We start from the raw sequence: 15,754 nt of genomic DNA on the forward strand, positions 1-15,754 counted from the left end.
CTTGGATGAATACCATTTATAAACCATAAAATGGTTGAGGATAGGAGGTTTTGAAGCTTAAGAATAGAGGATTCAAGGGAAGAAGCGTGGGAAGGAAACCAATGTAGTGTCATCAGCGTATTGGAGGACATAAAGGTTGGGATCGAAGGTATTAGGATCGGGGCTATACATATCACTACAAAAAAGGTTATATAACAGAGGAGACAGATGATGCTGATTAGGTAAGTTGAGAGATTTAGAAGGAAAAGTTTATGCCAGACAAAGTCGAACGCCTTGGACACGTCAATGAACAAAGCGCTCAAGTGGTCGTCCTCGAGGTGAGAGGTCTGGAAGTAGAAGGATAGTAGACTTTCCAGCTCGAGAATTATCTAAGTACGAGAGGATTTTATTTTTAATGAGTGATTCGACATATTTGCCGATGATAAGGAGTGTTTTTGGACGGTAACCCTAAGGGAGAGAAAGGTCACTATTACTTTTGGGAATACAAACAATTATACCAGACTTCCACTTGCAAGGGATGTATTAATGGATGAGACAGAAGTTAAAGATTTTAACAATAAACGAGTGGACATCTGGATCAAGGAGTTTTAAAATTTTCCTATTAAGAAGGTATGGAATACTAAATTGATGGTAAAATTAGTTTTTATGCGGCAGACACAACATTGAGTGAAATGTTGAAGAGTGTGGACAGCTGGAATATTGTAGCGGCGTACATATTAGAGTTGCTATTAAGCAAAGAAGACGAACGGAGGCTGCAGTGGAGGCCAGCATTAACATGATGTAGGGGAAGTGCCAGAGAGGCAAAGACAATCAGCATCGCAGAGTAGTATAGTATTACAGGACTTTATACTGACGAAGAAGGGGAGAGGTTTTAGTGTAAGGTTTCCTCTCTGAAAAAAATAAAAAATACACAACATTGATCTTAAAACTGTTTAATATATAATCAACATTTATATTTGTCAGTTCGATGAAAATGCACGCTCAGTGTAGAGTCTACTACACTGTAGACAGTGGCACAGTAAAATATGAACGGTTATTTTTTTCGTTAACATTAAGTACAACAGACATTTAACGTTGTATAACCGGCACACAAAAATCATCATATATTAAACCGATCTACTTATTGAATAATTAAAGCTAAGTAGTATAAAAATAACATTTACATTTCCTAAAGTATTTGCGAAATAAACTCTTCTTCGTGTAACATACATATTTAACGGTAACTATTTTCTTTCTAAAATTTAAAATCTTGTAACAACATTAATAAACAATCAAATAAAATTACGTTGTGTCCAATTGGTATTACGCAAGTTTCTTTTGCGTATTGCAAATGGAAGAACGGTCCTAATTAATAACAATAGTATGCATCCGTATGAAGAGATCGTATTTCTGAAATAAATACATCTTAATGTCGTATTTAGTAGTAGTAGTATTGTCGTAAAGAGGTTGTGGGGGGAAACTTAAGATAAAATCACGTGATATGTAAATAAATCATATCGTTATCCTGTTTGCATTTAAGCTTTCAAATTCTTGATCCGTTTAATTATCTCCCTGCGGGTGAATTCGTTTCTCGGCATGTACGGTGCACCGAAGTAACTGCCCATGTCTTCCGTGTACTCGATTAACTCGCTCCAGCAGCGCCTGTCGTATCCAAGAACGGTGGGATTTCCGACGATGATGAGTTTGGATTTCGCCCTGGTGATGGCAACGTTGAAGCGACGCTCGTTGTTCACGAAACCCAGCTTGTATTTGGAGTCGAACTTCAATAGGGAATGTTGAGCTCGAACCGTCGATATGATGATGATCCTCTTCTCGGATCCTTGGAAGGTCTCGGTTGTGCCCACCTCGACGCCCTTAATTTCGCAATTCTCTAGAGCCATACGGATCTTGTGCACTTGTCGAATGTAAGGTGATATGATTCCGATGTCGCTCGGTTTGATATCGAATTGATCCTTCAACGTCGTCAGCAAACACTTGACGTACTTCACGACCATGTATTTCTCCGCCGAATTGAAGTAACTCGGCGAGCTGCCGTTCCGTTCCTCCTTCGAGGATACTCCGCAAAATTCCACCGAAGACGGTTTCCAGCGGTTGCCGGAATTACAGCACACACGCGCAGACACGCAGTAAGAACTTAACTGGTCTGCGGTAATTGGCATAGGCTAAAACAAAGATATTAGAATCATTTAACTTACTGCTACAACATATAGATCGAACGAACCTGCAGGGAATTGCCGTAGAAGAGTTTGTTTGGAATGTGGATGATATCACTGTGCGATCTGTAGTTCTGCAACAACATGGTGAGGAACCGCTCGTTATACCTCAGCGTGGGTCTCTTCCTCAAAGGCATATACAATGGGTTTTCTTTCATTAAACGATCCATTAAAGAAACAGCCAGGCCATAGCGGTTTGCCACTTGCGAGGATACCACAGGTCCCAACTGTTTAGGATCTCCAGCGAGCACCACTTGCGAAACGCCCTGCAGAATTCCGATGGGAATGCAGGTCTCCGGTTCTGTGGCTTGAGCGGCCTCATCGATGAACAGATGATCAGGATTGTACCCCACCTTAAATCTGAGCGGATTTTTAAAAATAACACAACCGATTACAAAGCGCGCAAATACATACTTTCCAATTAAATGTAGAGTGGACACTACAATGTTGTATTTCATCAAGTCCTTACTTGTGACCATCGTGAAAGTATCGTCAATCATATTACTGTAATTGCGTACAGTCTCGTCGATCGTATTCCTGCAAAATTACAATTAATAATATTGCTAAATTAAATGAGTGCAGGCACATACCCTGGTCGACTATTAGTTGATTGGACACGGTACAATTCTTTGGTGGAGCAGAAATTTGCTAACTTCATTGTCAGCATGTCGCAAGCGCGATTCGACGAGGCGCAAACCAAGATCTTTCTCTTCGGATACTTTCGTGTTATCTGAAACAAATCCGTCTTTAATATTTGAATAATAATAATAATGCGTGATAGCCTTACTTGTAAAATAGCCTCAACTATGGTCACAGTTTTGCCGGTTCCTGGTGGACCGTATATAATGTACGGAGCTATACCTGAACTACCAGCCAGAATGTTCTCGACGGCGCATCTCTGCTCATGATTACTACCAATTATATCCTTTTGAAATAATCTTGAAAATAAAGAGTATTCACGTTATTCAACATGAAATAATAACAAATATCAATTTTCTTACAGATCTCTGGAAAGCCTCGGTATAGTCGTCGTATTATTATTCGCACCTGGAATCATTGGAAACTCTATGTCCATTTTAATCGCATCTTTAATCACTGGAAACAAGATGTCCATTTTATTTGCACAATTGTGCACGGCGTTATGCATCCTCTCGTAAAGTAAACGACTCAACGTGAACGATACGTCCAGTTCAATATTATCATGTTTCTTGATGAAGTCAACGAACCTAAAACAAACAAAAAATACCAATGCAATGTTCTCTGATGTCCAAGACAGATTTCGTATTATTCTTACGCATGGTGAACGTGGTCGATTATCACTGTTTGATCGTTCACGTTCGCGACCATCCCGCTGAAAACTTTGTGATCATTGTGTAGCCGGATTTTGATGATATCCCCGACGATCACCGACGGTCTCTTCTCTGCCAGTCCCGGAATCTCAAGTATCAGTAAGTGTTTTTTCGCCACCATCGTCACGTTGGACATGTTGTAATGCATCAGTCCTAAAGCGGATGCCGTCTCGTCCAACCACAGCAGATAGTGGAAGTAATTCCGATAATTTTCCCTGCTCAATCTATTCAACACCTGAACAATATCACACCTATCCAGTTCCTCTTTGGTTGTGAGATTTCCGCTCTGAACGAGTCCATGTTTTAAAATCTTCTCTATGTCTTCGGGAATACAATAAACTGAGCTAATGCTATCAAGGCAAAAAAAAAAATTAAAAAAAATTATACAAAACCATTTGATTTTTGAAGATGTTAAGATGATGTTTATCAATTACGAAAGTTGGTGAAATAGTGCGAAAAATTGCAAGCAAAAAAAACATATGTTGCATACTAACTTTGAACTTTTTAAAGATGGTATTTCTTTGTCAATATTTGACCACTGGATGGATTGGAACGATTTGGATGTGGTGTCATCCTCTTGAGCTTCCTCGTTTATATAAATTACCTGAAGCAGTAATAAAGAAAGTTGTAAAGAAAAGGCTAAGAATAATTAATAAAAAAATTACAATTTCCCTGTAGATATCGAAATCACATACGCCTTCCTGGTGCGTATTTATAGTAAACTTGATGGGCATTTTAAAACTACCCACATCAATGTCCTCCTCACTGATTGTGACTGTGCTGGAGCGAGTCTCACCTAGAACATGTAATCATGATCACCGTAATAACAAAAACAATTAAATTACAAACTTACCCTTTGGTAGAATCAATATATTGTGGCCAGACTTTTCTTCCACTGAGAAATACCTATGCGGATGCAGCATAGTCACCACATACTCACTATCACAACCAGAACTATTATTCAGTTTGAATAAAAACTTCAAAGTCTTTGAGCGTAAGTTGAATCTCTCTGGCGTGAGCTACAAATATATGTGTTAAATAACTTAATACAAAAACAGAGTGTTGATCATTCAAATTACTTTAACTGTGAACCTTCCCTTTCTGCCATCGTAGCTTGTTGTCTCTTTCTCCCCAAGAAGACTGCATGTTATATTGAATCCATGACGATCCTTGACAAGAGGTTTCCTGTACATTTCAAAATTTGAAATTTAGAAATCCTAGTAATTAGTAGAGGGTGATGTATACGTACTTGTACTTGTGGAATGACTTTAGTGTAAAGTTAAATGCATGTTGTACACTTTGTTTGTGCACCTCGAAATGTACCTCATCATATTTGCCACAGCAACTGCAAATCTGCAACATAACCAATGTTACAAAAACAATACTATAGAATTGTTAAAAATTATAACTTACTTTAACGTTTCCTTCATTCCTCGTCGTCATGATGTTATAGTATAAAACAATATTGTTAACTAGTCAGATATCAAAATTTTAGGTACGAGGTTGACATCCACGGGGATTCCCCTAATAATATATATATGCAATTTGGAGATAGCCTATTTCCCAGCAACAGGAGAATCCGGATATTTGAAATGGAATATGCACTTTGTTAATTATCTATCGACTTAAACGTTGGAACCTGATTCTTTGCACCGACTGGTACTGCGCCTTGGACGATCACCAACTGAATAATGTCCAAATTGATAACATTGGCAAAGGCAAAAAAAAACCATTAACAAGAAATCCTTGAAAAAATCATGGTGACCACCATTGACCACGAAAGTTCGTTTCTGTTCGGTTGGTGGTATACATTCAGAAGCCGGAAATAATATAAACTTTTTCAATTTTATGAAGAAACTGTATAATTACGTGAATATTGTTATATCCACTTAATTATATTAAACTAATTATACGACCAGATGGTTTGAACTTTATCCATCACTATTGAATAGATAATTAGTTTATCATTGATATTATGATATCTACTCATTATCGCAAAAATGATTTTTAATATAATATCATTATTAACATGATTAAACAACTGTAATTATCGAATTAAGTTTGAGCGATTTTGTTTTTCGAGATGGATTAGTGGTAATGATATATACTTATAATAAGGATTCACTAATTTTAATTTTCTTTTTGCCAGGATCGTTTCAACATAACTAATAAATAAAACATGATACCTAAAGTGTAAACATCGCTTCAAGTTTATCATTTATTTGTATATTGTATCCAATTTACAAAATAAATTAATTTACATTGCATAATTGGTTGCATATATTGTTGTTATACAGTGCAACCGCAAATTTGAAAATCGAGTGGCGCCATCTTCATTTACTTTACTTTTATTTTGTTTCCTTTAGGTTGGTATGATTACATAACAATTTTTCTTTGAATGGGGGGAGTAGAATCGGATGAATTCGGAACTGTTCGTATACTTTTCAAATGTATGTTTACTAATACTTCCCGGAAGGTCTAAGTACCCTTATCAGACCTTCCCGGAATACCAGGTTAGGGTATATAAGGTTAGGGTATATAAGGTTAGGGTATCTTGTGTATTATCTCGTGAGCCTAGGAAACAATATACTGTACCCTTTGTATCCTATGTATCATACTGTATAGTAACTAGCCATGATTTAGTCTAATTAACATTAAACTACGAGCATCTCCAAATTATGTTTTTTTTTGTTTTGGACGAATCAGGTGCATATAAATAAATGGGCTCAATTGTTTTGTTATTTTTATGAAATAAAATCTTATCAAGAGTTATAACAAGATATTTTTTTTTTAATATATATATAATATATGCAAGTATATATAAGTATAAGTAATAAAAACAATAATTTGTACTAAAAATTAACAAACATTATATAATAGATTTCATTTATATGTATATATATATATATTTTCTTTTAAGTAACATCAATTATATTTATATATTGTTTTCTTTGTTGTTTTATTTCCATGGAGAGCACAAAATAAAAAATCTACTTATATCATATCAATTAGTTGTTCCTGCTGTTACAAACATTCAAAGATATGTACACAAGTATAACTGAGATGTATGTATTTATAAAGAGAGAGAGAGAGAGTAAGAGGGGTATATGTATAGTATATATATTTATAATAATAATAACGTGAAAGGGGTTTATATTCATATCGTGGAATAATAACAAAGAAATAAGTAGGATAGACTTCAAGTAAAATCGCGTACTAGTTGATATAACGAAATAATTAGAACAGATTGACTTTTATATACAGGGTTATTGGATAATTGGGTCATGTACTAAACAGGTTGTGGTCAATTTCGAAAGAAAATCTTCTCCGACTAAATTTGATATGGTAAGACGACTTCGACGTTAAGTTTTCCTCGTCCTGTTAGTTGTTGTACACCATTCTCTTGTTGCGGTCGTTATATGTTAAAATTCCTCAATTCCGTGATTTCATTTTATATAAATTATTATTTTTTTTTTTATATTTTTTTATATATATATATAAAAAAGAGAAGATCCACTAAAACTGGATCCATCATATACATAGAAATGAAACGGAATAGTAGTGTTCAATAAAAAACACGCTTACACACGCACAAACACACAAAAATTACTAACGTGACTAGATTTTGTTGCAGTTGTTTGTTTCGAAACAAAAAAAAAACAAAACAAACACATAGAATAAAATAAATCGAGTGAAGATATCTTAGTATTCGGCATTTAGTCATGACTTCCATTCTTTGAGCTTCCGCAGGGAGACCTTCTTGAGACGCGAAACGGTTGCCATCAGATCGGATTCTTTGGCTTCCTCGTCGCTCAAAGTCTCGCCTTCGGAGTGGACTTCCCTGCTCGAAGTCTGGTGCATCTTCTGCTGCACCGTCGATACCGTCTCCTTCTCTGAATTAACTTTACCGCGGATCATGCCTTTACGGCTCTCCTTGCATCTCGCCGATGTTACGGTCGGATCGCTGAGCGCAACCGAAACCGGAACTTTGATGCTGCTGCTGGCCACGTTGCGAGCGACGTTGAAGCTCCTGCTGATCCTGTCCAACGTGGCCAGACGTAGGGACGACGTTATGCGATTTTTGCGTAACGTCGTTGGCGTTGCGTTCGCCCTTTCCTGCATGATGAAACGCCCGATGGTTTGCCAATGGGATTGTGCACTGTAAACGTTTTCATCATCGCAGAGAGCGCGAAATTGCAAATTGTGACTAGTTCCACCCCATTCCAGTTCCTCGACGATGACGAAATTCACTGGGTCTTCCATGCGGCGCGCCTTCAGCAGAGCTTGCGCCAGAACGTCCTGAGCGCAAGCGTTCAAAGGAACCTTCAATATTGCGTACGGTATCTCCGGGGAAACGTTGTAGATGCATACGAGGAAGGTGTCGTTCTCCTCCCAGGCGTTGCTCGGAGCTCCGTCGGATTTGCGAGCTTCCCTGTTCGCCACGCTTCTGATAGAGCTCAACCAGGCTCTGCTGCTGGGATCGTCGCCCATTTTCTTCAAGATGAAACGACCTTCACCTTTCCATTGGGATTGCGCTTGAAGCGGTCTCTCCTGCAAGTCAAGCACTCGCTGCGTGGCCGGTAGATTGTGGTCCTTCTTCTCCCAACCTCTGGCCACCTCCTCCACAAGAATATAGTCGTTCAATTTATCTGCAGGTTGATTGGCCTTTTGCAATGCTAACAGCAGCACGTCCTGCGTGGTGCTCTCTTGGGTAATCTTGAGGATGGTGTAAGGTTCTTCGCTGACGACTCCGTACACCATCAAAAAGAACATGCGACGCTTAACGCAGAGTGGAGTTCCGCTTATACCCAAATAAGTGCTGTCCAAGCTCTTATCGGATTGGTCCTTCTCCTGGTTACGATCCGGGTCTCGGTTCTCCAAGCTTTCCTCCTCGACGCGCGAATATATGAAGAGCGTCGACATGTTCAAAGTCTTGTTCTGGGGGTTTCGTAGTCGCAAATGCCTGTAGCCAGGTCTCAGGCATTTCAATGGCAGAATCCTTTGGGCGAGAAGATGGTTACTGGTTGCGTCCATCACGCTGAAACGCAGGAAAGCCAAATCGTGGAACATGACGCGAAAGTGGAAAGTGTCGTTCCAGATCGGATTCAGCGCGTTCTTTTGGATGATCTTCGTTTTCTGCTTGCTGCAATCCACCGGGATGCCAATGATCTCGATCTCCACGTAAGTGCTCAGATTCACGTTGCTCTGGCACACGTACTGACCGGAGACGACGTTAATGATGATCTGGCACGAATGCAGTCCATCGAACTCTTTGTCCCACGGATTGAAACGTCTGTACATGACGTGCGACCTATCCCACATAACGCTCGGTTTGCTCACAAAGCCGCACCGACCATTAGTCTCGAACATCACATTGTTCAGCTGCATTGCGATGTCCTCGGTCTGGTAGTTCAAGGCGGCCATTTGGATACCGAATGACCAGAATATTACCGGATTGAAATTCGACGAATCTATCCGCATCCCCGCAGGATAAGTTCGCATGAGTTGTGTTTGCGTGTGAGCGACCAAAGCCAACGGTTGCTTCCTGCACAACTTTTTAGCGGTGTTCTCGTTTATCGAGGAGCACTGGTAACAGGGTGTATTGGTGTTCGTGGGTCGCTGCTTCTGCTGCACAGTTTCCGGTGTCTCGAAGACCGTCGCTTCCGATTCTTGCACCGTACTGCTAATATTCGATGCAGAACTGCTTGCGGTCGTTACAATCGAACTACCGGAACTCGACATGCAAGCCCTTTGTCGCTGCTTCACGGAACTGCTCGGACTCACGGTGTTCAATCCGCGGAACTTGATTGCCTATGANTCTTGAGCTTATCCTCGGGATTCGGACGTTTCGTCGAGCTCGTCTTCGCCACAGTGTGTATGGACATTTGCCTCGGCGAATCCGTCATTATGTGAAGAGATTTTTCTACGAATCATTTAAGTATTTAAATTTAAATCTAAATAAATATCTGTATAAATACCATCAATATTATCTTCATCATCTTCATCATCGTATTCATCGTCGCTGTAGTCATCGTTGAAGGAAGAACTGCTTGCATTGCTGATTATAGAACTCGTGCGTCCAGGAACGGAATGACGAACTCCCGAAGCAACTGGCCTATTCATTGCGAAAATTCAAAATTATACACAGCATATATAAAGTATTTAATTGCAATTCTACCTGACCGGTGTTGAGATCGCGGTGTAATTTATTATAGGGGTGGGCACGTCCATGATGAGTTTCTTGTTCTTAATCAAAATTCTGTATTTTAATTGTTGCGGTGACGGAAGCGCAGGATCTTCGCTGAAGTCCAGATCGAACAGGAAATTTGAAACTAGCTTCTCACCAAAAACTCGCTGCAAAAGTATAATTAATAAATTGATATTCTATATTGTAATTGTAATTACTTGAAACGTATGAGCCATTCGGGTCTGTTGTTGAAGAGAACAGTGATTTTCTATGGATAATATCACTGGGTAAGGAGATGTAACAAAGGCATTCCTGTCGATGGCTTCGACGACGGCATTGAAAGGGATTTTGGTGGTGAAGGTGTGTCCGTGGTAGATCATTGGGTAGCCGTCATCACCGTCGAAGCAATCCAGCTCCACGCAACGACAACCGGTCAGAAGAACCTACAAGGCGATTATTAAAAGAAAGCTCACAAATAGAGTTAATTGTGTTAATTAATTAATTACTTGACTATACAGTTCTACGGAAGATTCGCCCTTAAGCTGGTGACCTGTTAGATAAGTGTTGTGCGAAGAGCTTATGTAGTAGGTGGACAGCGGCCGCGACATGTCGACATCGTCTGGAACCTCGCGCTCATTCACGAACGCGTAATTGTCTTTATCCATGAGGTACCGAGCGAAGCCCTCGAAGGAAAGGCAGTTCTGAGATCGCAGAACCTGATCAGGTTCGTGTCTTTGTATTAGCTCTTTAACATCCTCCTCGGACCACACCTCCATCTGCCTCGTCTCGAGAAACTTGGTGAAAGTGGACATGGTAATCACTTGGGAATTGTTGGTGTCGATGCCCGCGCAATTCGTGAAGATGCTAGCAGCAGCAATGGCATCGTATATCTTCTTCTGCGTATTCACCACAATCCCCTCAAGTTCCGCTTTCGAGTTGCGAGTCAGCAGTCCCAACTTTTGCGGTTTCCTGGGCTTCTCAATTTTATTCTTGACGCCGTTCACGCGAACGTTCACCGCTGCCATGCTTCTGTACGAGATGGCCAGCTGCTCGAAGAGGTCCCTCAGGTCCTTACGAATCAGAAGACTGAAGGATCGGAAGAGCGTAACGAAATCGACGAAATCCAGCTGCGTGTCGTACAGGATCGAACCGACACGCGGATGACGTCCGTGCCACAGGTGCTCCGTGGATCCGTGTCTTTCCCGTTCAAATTTACCTTGCGTAACGTTCGCGAGATGACCGAGACTGTGGTGTCTCGCCACGTCCGGCTGATGCTCTGAGAAGGTCGTCGGTGTGGATTGCCGATGATGGTTCGGATTCCTCCAGTAGCTGCTCTCCATGCACATCGTCGGCGGTTCTACAAACTGACGCAAACTTTTATCCTGATGGAACAAAATTAAATTATTAAAATAAACAATTCGCACGTCAACGTAGAATAAAAACTTTTTCTATGGGTTTTAATATTGAAGGTTGGGGAGGGCAGGTCAATGTTTCCTTAAGGCCCGAGATGCGTCTCCTGGGAAATTTTGACTTTGTCTCGGAAGACGTGAAGAGAGATGATTTGAAATTCATGCGATTCATAGTAATAACGTCCACCAAAACTCTGCCGTGATTAAATTAACTTCTATTTCAATATTTAACGTAAGTTCATGTTAACATATCATTAGGAAGAATAGAATTTGTACAAGGAAAAAATCTATAAAGATTTAAATAAAAAAAATTACCTTGAAAGTCTGATTACTAATTAACTGTTTCTTCTTAATTTTCATGGATACTTCGCGTCTCAGACCGGATGTTTCGTTGGTTTGTCCGCTGCTTTGAGCCATCCCTGCTAAAGACCAGTCGCGTCCACCAAAAGACTGGAAAAATTGTTATTAATTCGAGTTTGCTTTAAAATTGGATGCAAATTAATGATCTTAGAGAAAAGTGATTTACCCTAATCGCGTCGGCTGCCAGAGGGCCGCAACAGTAGCCGTCTTCATGGTAAAGTTGCATGTATTGTTCTTTGAGCCAATGCAGTCGACGATCCGATAAAGTTTGCTGTCTGTTTAATCCGCGGATTAGCCAACAAAGTCCACTGTACCAAACCCTGTTCAATACATAATTAGATTGGGAATCAATTGATTTTCAATTATGTCCGACCTGCACATCGTTGGGGGACAGGCGATGTAGAGGATTCGATTGTCGCTGAGACCGTAGCCGTACAGAATGGTGAGGGCGCACTCGTTGCCCATCTCGTGGACGAGGCCGTACCTCTTGCAGACTGCAGCCAATTCGAAATCCTTCTCTGCATCTCTGCCACCTAGATGGACTTCCTTCACGGCCATTAAGTCCAGAAAACTTGAAAGAAATAGAGAAACGAAGAGGAAAATTAAGAAGAATCTGGAGGTAGCGGAATTTGTTGATAGCTAATACCCATCGTCGAGGGTGGTGCCGGTTGACTGCTCGCCGGATGCCTGAAGAGCCAGTTTGGTGAGAAGACCTGGGGCTAGGGTGTCCTCGGGGTTGTAGGAGAGGTTGAAGTCGGCGGAGAAGGGATCGGAGTCGGTTGTATTGGTGCCGGCTCGGAGGCCGCTCCAGCTTGGTCTCACCCAGGTCAGGGTGCTGCATGACCTGTCCAGGCGGACGTAGAGCAGAGAACCGCTTCGGACACCACCTGCAGCGGACGCCCCGACGGTCGGACCGTCTGCACCTTCCCACACCACCGCCGTACCACCATGGTGCAGAATCTGTGGGTGTGTGCGCGCATATCTAGGTCAAGGTCAAACCGAAAGGATGAAGATCTCAAGAGGCACCCACCTGCATGACGTGCTGATCGATCTTGGTCAGCGGCGACGAGAGACACACGTAACCGATGCTGTGATCGTGCACCAGAGGCTGCACAGGCTTATAATCCTCCACGTCCAACTCGTACTCTCCGTCCACCTCGTCCTTCTCCGGAGGAGTCGCCGCTAAAACGCGGTTTCCATTAAAACTCGTCGATCTGCAAAGAGAACATATTAATCTTTTCATTAGAAATCAGTTTAATTCCGTAAGTCACTTACTTGAGATATTCAATGAGGGTGAGTGTGGGTGATATGCGCGATCTCGAGTGGTAATGCATGTGGCACTGCGAGATGTGATCCATTACAGCCTGCGTTCGGTACACCTTGTCCACGTGCATCAGACCTCCGGGACCGAGCTTCGTGAAGTGATGATCCTCCCCGTTGTAGTCGGAGATCAACTGGAAGCGGAAACAAAGAGGAAACATTGAAAGTTTTAACAATTTCCGTGCACATCCTTCCATCTCACCTACCACTTGTCTATGCTGCTGATCCTGCTGGTCCCTTTCCTGACGAGCCCTCTGCTTGGACGTCTTCGCCGTCGGCGGCTTCTGCTGCGTCTGTCCGGATGCCGTACTCGCTGTCCCGTCTAGGTTGATAGGTGCTTGTGGGTTGGTCGTGGATGCTGAGGTCGAGGTGTTCAGGACGTCCGCGGGAGCAGTCGCAAGGATATCCCTCAGCTCCCTCAAGAACGCCCCGAAGAACGGCACCACCGGACACTCCTCCATACCAAGGGCACGGCTTAAGGCACGCTCGTACTCGACGGAGAGGAGCGCCGCCGACAGGAAATCGAGCACCGGAAGCGTCTCTTTCTCGGTGATCGATAACCAAAACGGTTTGAGCTTGTTCGACCTATGATCACAAAAGAAAACGTAAATAAACTTAATATTACATTACATAATCATAATACACAACATACATTTCAAAATTGAAAAAGAAATTAAACATTTCAAACTTTAAAAATCTAAAACAAAGCACGAAAAGCTCTTTTAGAAAGACAAAATAAAATTGATAAACCATTGTTATGTAATTTTCAGTATTAGAATCTATGTTCGATCAATTTTACTTATCTATTATTCGATTTATCACAATGAATATAACGGATTTATGGAATACAGAGGTGCAGAGCTACGTTAAACTCTGCTTCAGAAAGCGAAGACTGTGCGGATTGACAGGTTTAGCCGTCTTGGATAAGCTGCAAATAGAGATTTGTCGTGTCTCCCCCACGATATTCGCACAAAGCTTTTCATATAATAGTAAAAGAAAAAAAAATAGAAAAAGGAACAAGCTGCACAGCATATAATAAAACATCGATTTTCAACAAATTGAAGAATACAGAGCACGTTACGTAATTTGTATACAAAAAAAAATGTGTAATTCGAGTTGTTTTGATAGAATGTATACTAATTGGAGACAAACTTTTTATATTAAATTTGGCATGAACTAATATTGATGAAGTCAGAGAAAAAACAAATTTGCATGGAAATGTATAATTTGCAGCGAATATATTCGCGCCGTGTTTTTCATAAAACTGAAGTACAAAAAACATATATGTAATGATATAATTTTTGAATTTAAGTATTTTAAACCCTAAAGTTTATAAAATTGTAATGATTATGAAACAAATTCGTTAAAAAAGTATAGAAGCAAATCATGGAATTAACGCTTTGGTTTTGAATAAAATTAAACACTTCTTTATGTTCTACAAGTATTGAATAATGATAATAAAAGAGACAATGCAGCAAAGAAAGTAGTTATTTCTTGAATTATTTACTAATGAAGCAATCTTTTGAGATTGTCATTTAAGTTAACAAATCTCTATGTGATATAATATTCGGAAAAAGAGAATACATTTTTGTAGTGCAAAGATAAATAAAAAAAGTTTTGGAGTGCTTTTGGGAATCATCGATTTTCCATCGTTAAAAGATCAAAGAAAGTGCACTCTCAAGTAAGACGTTTCTGTTCAAGTGGATTTTTATATGAACACTATTGGGATGAATAAATTGTTGAGCGTCGATTCCTGATTGGGTGTCGCAGTTTGTTGTTGTGGATTCTCGTTGAAAGCGGCCCTCGGATGCAAGTAGTTTCCGCCGGCCTACAACCCTTAAAAACTGCTGGAGGCCGAAAGAAACCCCTGCTCCCGTCGGGCCGTATGTAGTTTCAGCCTCAATCACATTTGAATCTTTTTGTGCTACAGAAATAAATTGGAGCGCCCTAATGTATGCAAAGCAGCAGCAGCAGTAGAAGCACCACCAAAGAGATAAAAACCCTTTGAATCCGGTAGAGCAGAGAGAGGCGGTAGAAGCAACAACCACCACCACCACCTCCACCAGAATAAACTGAATAAAGCAACAATTCAGGTCCGAAAGCCTAGGGGGGGACTGATGAAATTGTTCATTGAACCGTGTATCGATCACTTTCAGCCGCCCCCCAAACTCTCGTACATACACACACATATACGCAAACAAACACAAGTATAAACCGTCTGAATAACATCACGGACAAAAAAAAAATGCAAATAACTAAAGCGCATTCCCTAGTCGCGATAAATTCCAAATAAAAGCATGAATTTTGTGAAACATTTAGTTGTTTTTTCTTTTTACTTGAGGCCTGCGATGATCTCCATGGCGCCGTTGAAGTTGCCGATGTTCCAGGAGCAGAGAGCCACCCGAAGGACGCACGAGAGGACGGCCCTTCTGGCATCGTGCGTCGGTTGCGATATGATCAGCTGGGTCACCCACGCGCTCACCTAAAAACGATCGAACAGAACAAAAAGACATAGAGACAATTAGATTTGTGCGGACAAGTGAAATATGAACCCTTATTTAACACTGTAAACCTGTTTTATTTAATCTAAAAAATGATAATTCAAATGATAACATTACTTCGTTAAGATATGCTTTAAAAGAAATCCAAAGAACAAGGGTCATCCAGGTAACAAAAGGGCTAAACCAAAGGGCAATTACAGACTGAAGTCGTAATCAATAGTAATTGCAATTAGAAAGTTGTTTTTGAACTATGATTATTAGAAATGGAAACTTCCTTTGATTGATAAAGTAATTAAGAAATCATGCTGACTAAAATCACCATTTTTTATCAAAAAGTGGATTTATATAACTTAAAATATAATGCGATTTTCGTTTCGAATCTCTGCGTACTTGAGCTACAGAGGGTGTAGGTCTC

The 15,754-nt window shown here is 40.7% G+C and overlaps 2 protein-coding genes across 2 annotated transcripts; both read right to left on the minus strand.

Annotated features, from left to right (window-relative positions):
- Positions 1 to 916: 916 nt before the first annotated feature.
- Positions 917 to 5,312, minus strand: LOC108556912 (putative helicase mov-10-B.1). Its single transcript, XM_017913223.1, has 13 exons — positions 4,976 to 5,312; positions 4,812 to 4,915; positions 4,642 to 4,747; positions 4,416 to 4,581; positions 4,228 to 4,358; positions 4,057 to 4,166; positions 3,508 to 3,912; positions 3,215 to 3,439; positions 3,001 to 3,151; positions 2,804 to 2,943; positions 2,628 to 2,750; positions 2,222 to 2,573; positions 917 to 2,162 (listed from the first exon to the last, which is right to left on the minus strand). Exons 1-13 carry the CDS (start codon positions 5,003 to 5,005, stop codon positions 1,515 to 1,517), a joined length of 2,691 nt encoding a protein of 896 aa, XP_017768712.1. The 5' UTR covers positions 5,006 to 5,312; the 3' UTR covers positions 917 to 1,514.
- Positions 5,313 to 6,561: 1,249 nt separating this feature from the next.
- On the minus strand, positions 6,562 to 15,316 carry LOC108556911 (1-phosphatidylinositol 4,5-bisphosphate phosphodiesterase epsilon-1-like). Its single transcript, XM_017913222.1, is given in 14 exon segments — positions 6,562 to 9,372; positions 9,375 to 9,485; positions 9,541 to 9,677; positions 9,741 to 9,916; positions 9,968 to 10,192; positions 10,256 to 11,131; positions 11,474 to 11,608; positions 11,685 to 11,838; positions 11,892 to 12,089; positions 12,165 to 12,478; positions 12,549 to 12,732; positions 12,794 to 12,972; positions 13,045 to 13,423; positions 15,175 to 15,316. Coding segments are annotated over 14 exon segments (5,181 nt in total). The 5' UTR covers positions 15,198 to 15,316; the 3' UTR covers positions 6,562 to 7,282.
- Positions 15,317 to 15,754: the final 438 nt, after the last annotated feature.

This window comes from Nicrophorus vespilloides, unplaced genomic scaffold (genome assembly GCF_001412225.1).
Source record: "Nicrophorus vespilloides isolate i.1.1-1 unplaced genomic scaffold, Nicve_v1.0, whole genome shotgun sequence".
NCBI lineage: Eukaryota > Metazoa > Arthropoda > Insecta > Coleoptera > Silphidae > Nicrophorus > Nicrophorus vespilloides.

Excerpts from the sequence above, each read along its gene's own strand:
- LOC108556912 (XM_017913223.1), bottom strand. The coding sequence starts at position 5,005 with ATGACGACGAGGAATGAAGGAAACGTTAAA. Across the intron at positions 2,574-2,627 it reads ACTCTACATTTAATTGGAAA|ATTTAAGGTGGGGTACAATC; the intron begins GTATGTATTTGC and ends AAATCCGCTCAG. Across the intron at positions 2,163-2,221 it reads TCTACGGCAATTCCCTGCAG|CCTATGCCAATTACCGCAGA; the intron begins GTTCGTTCGATC and ends TCTTTGTTTTAG.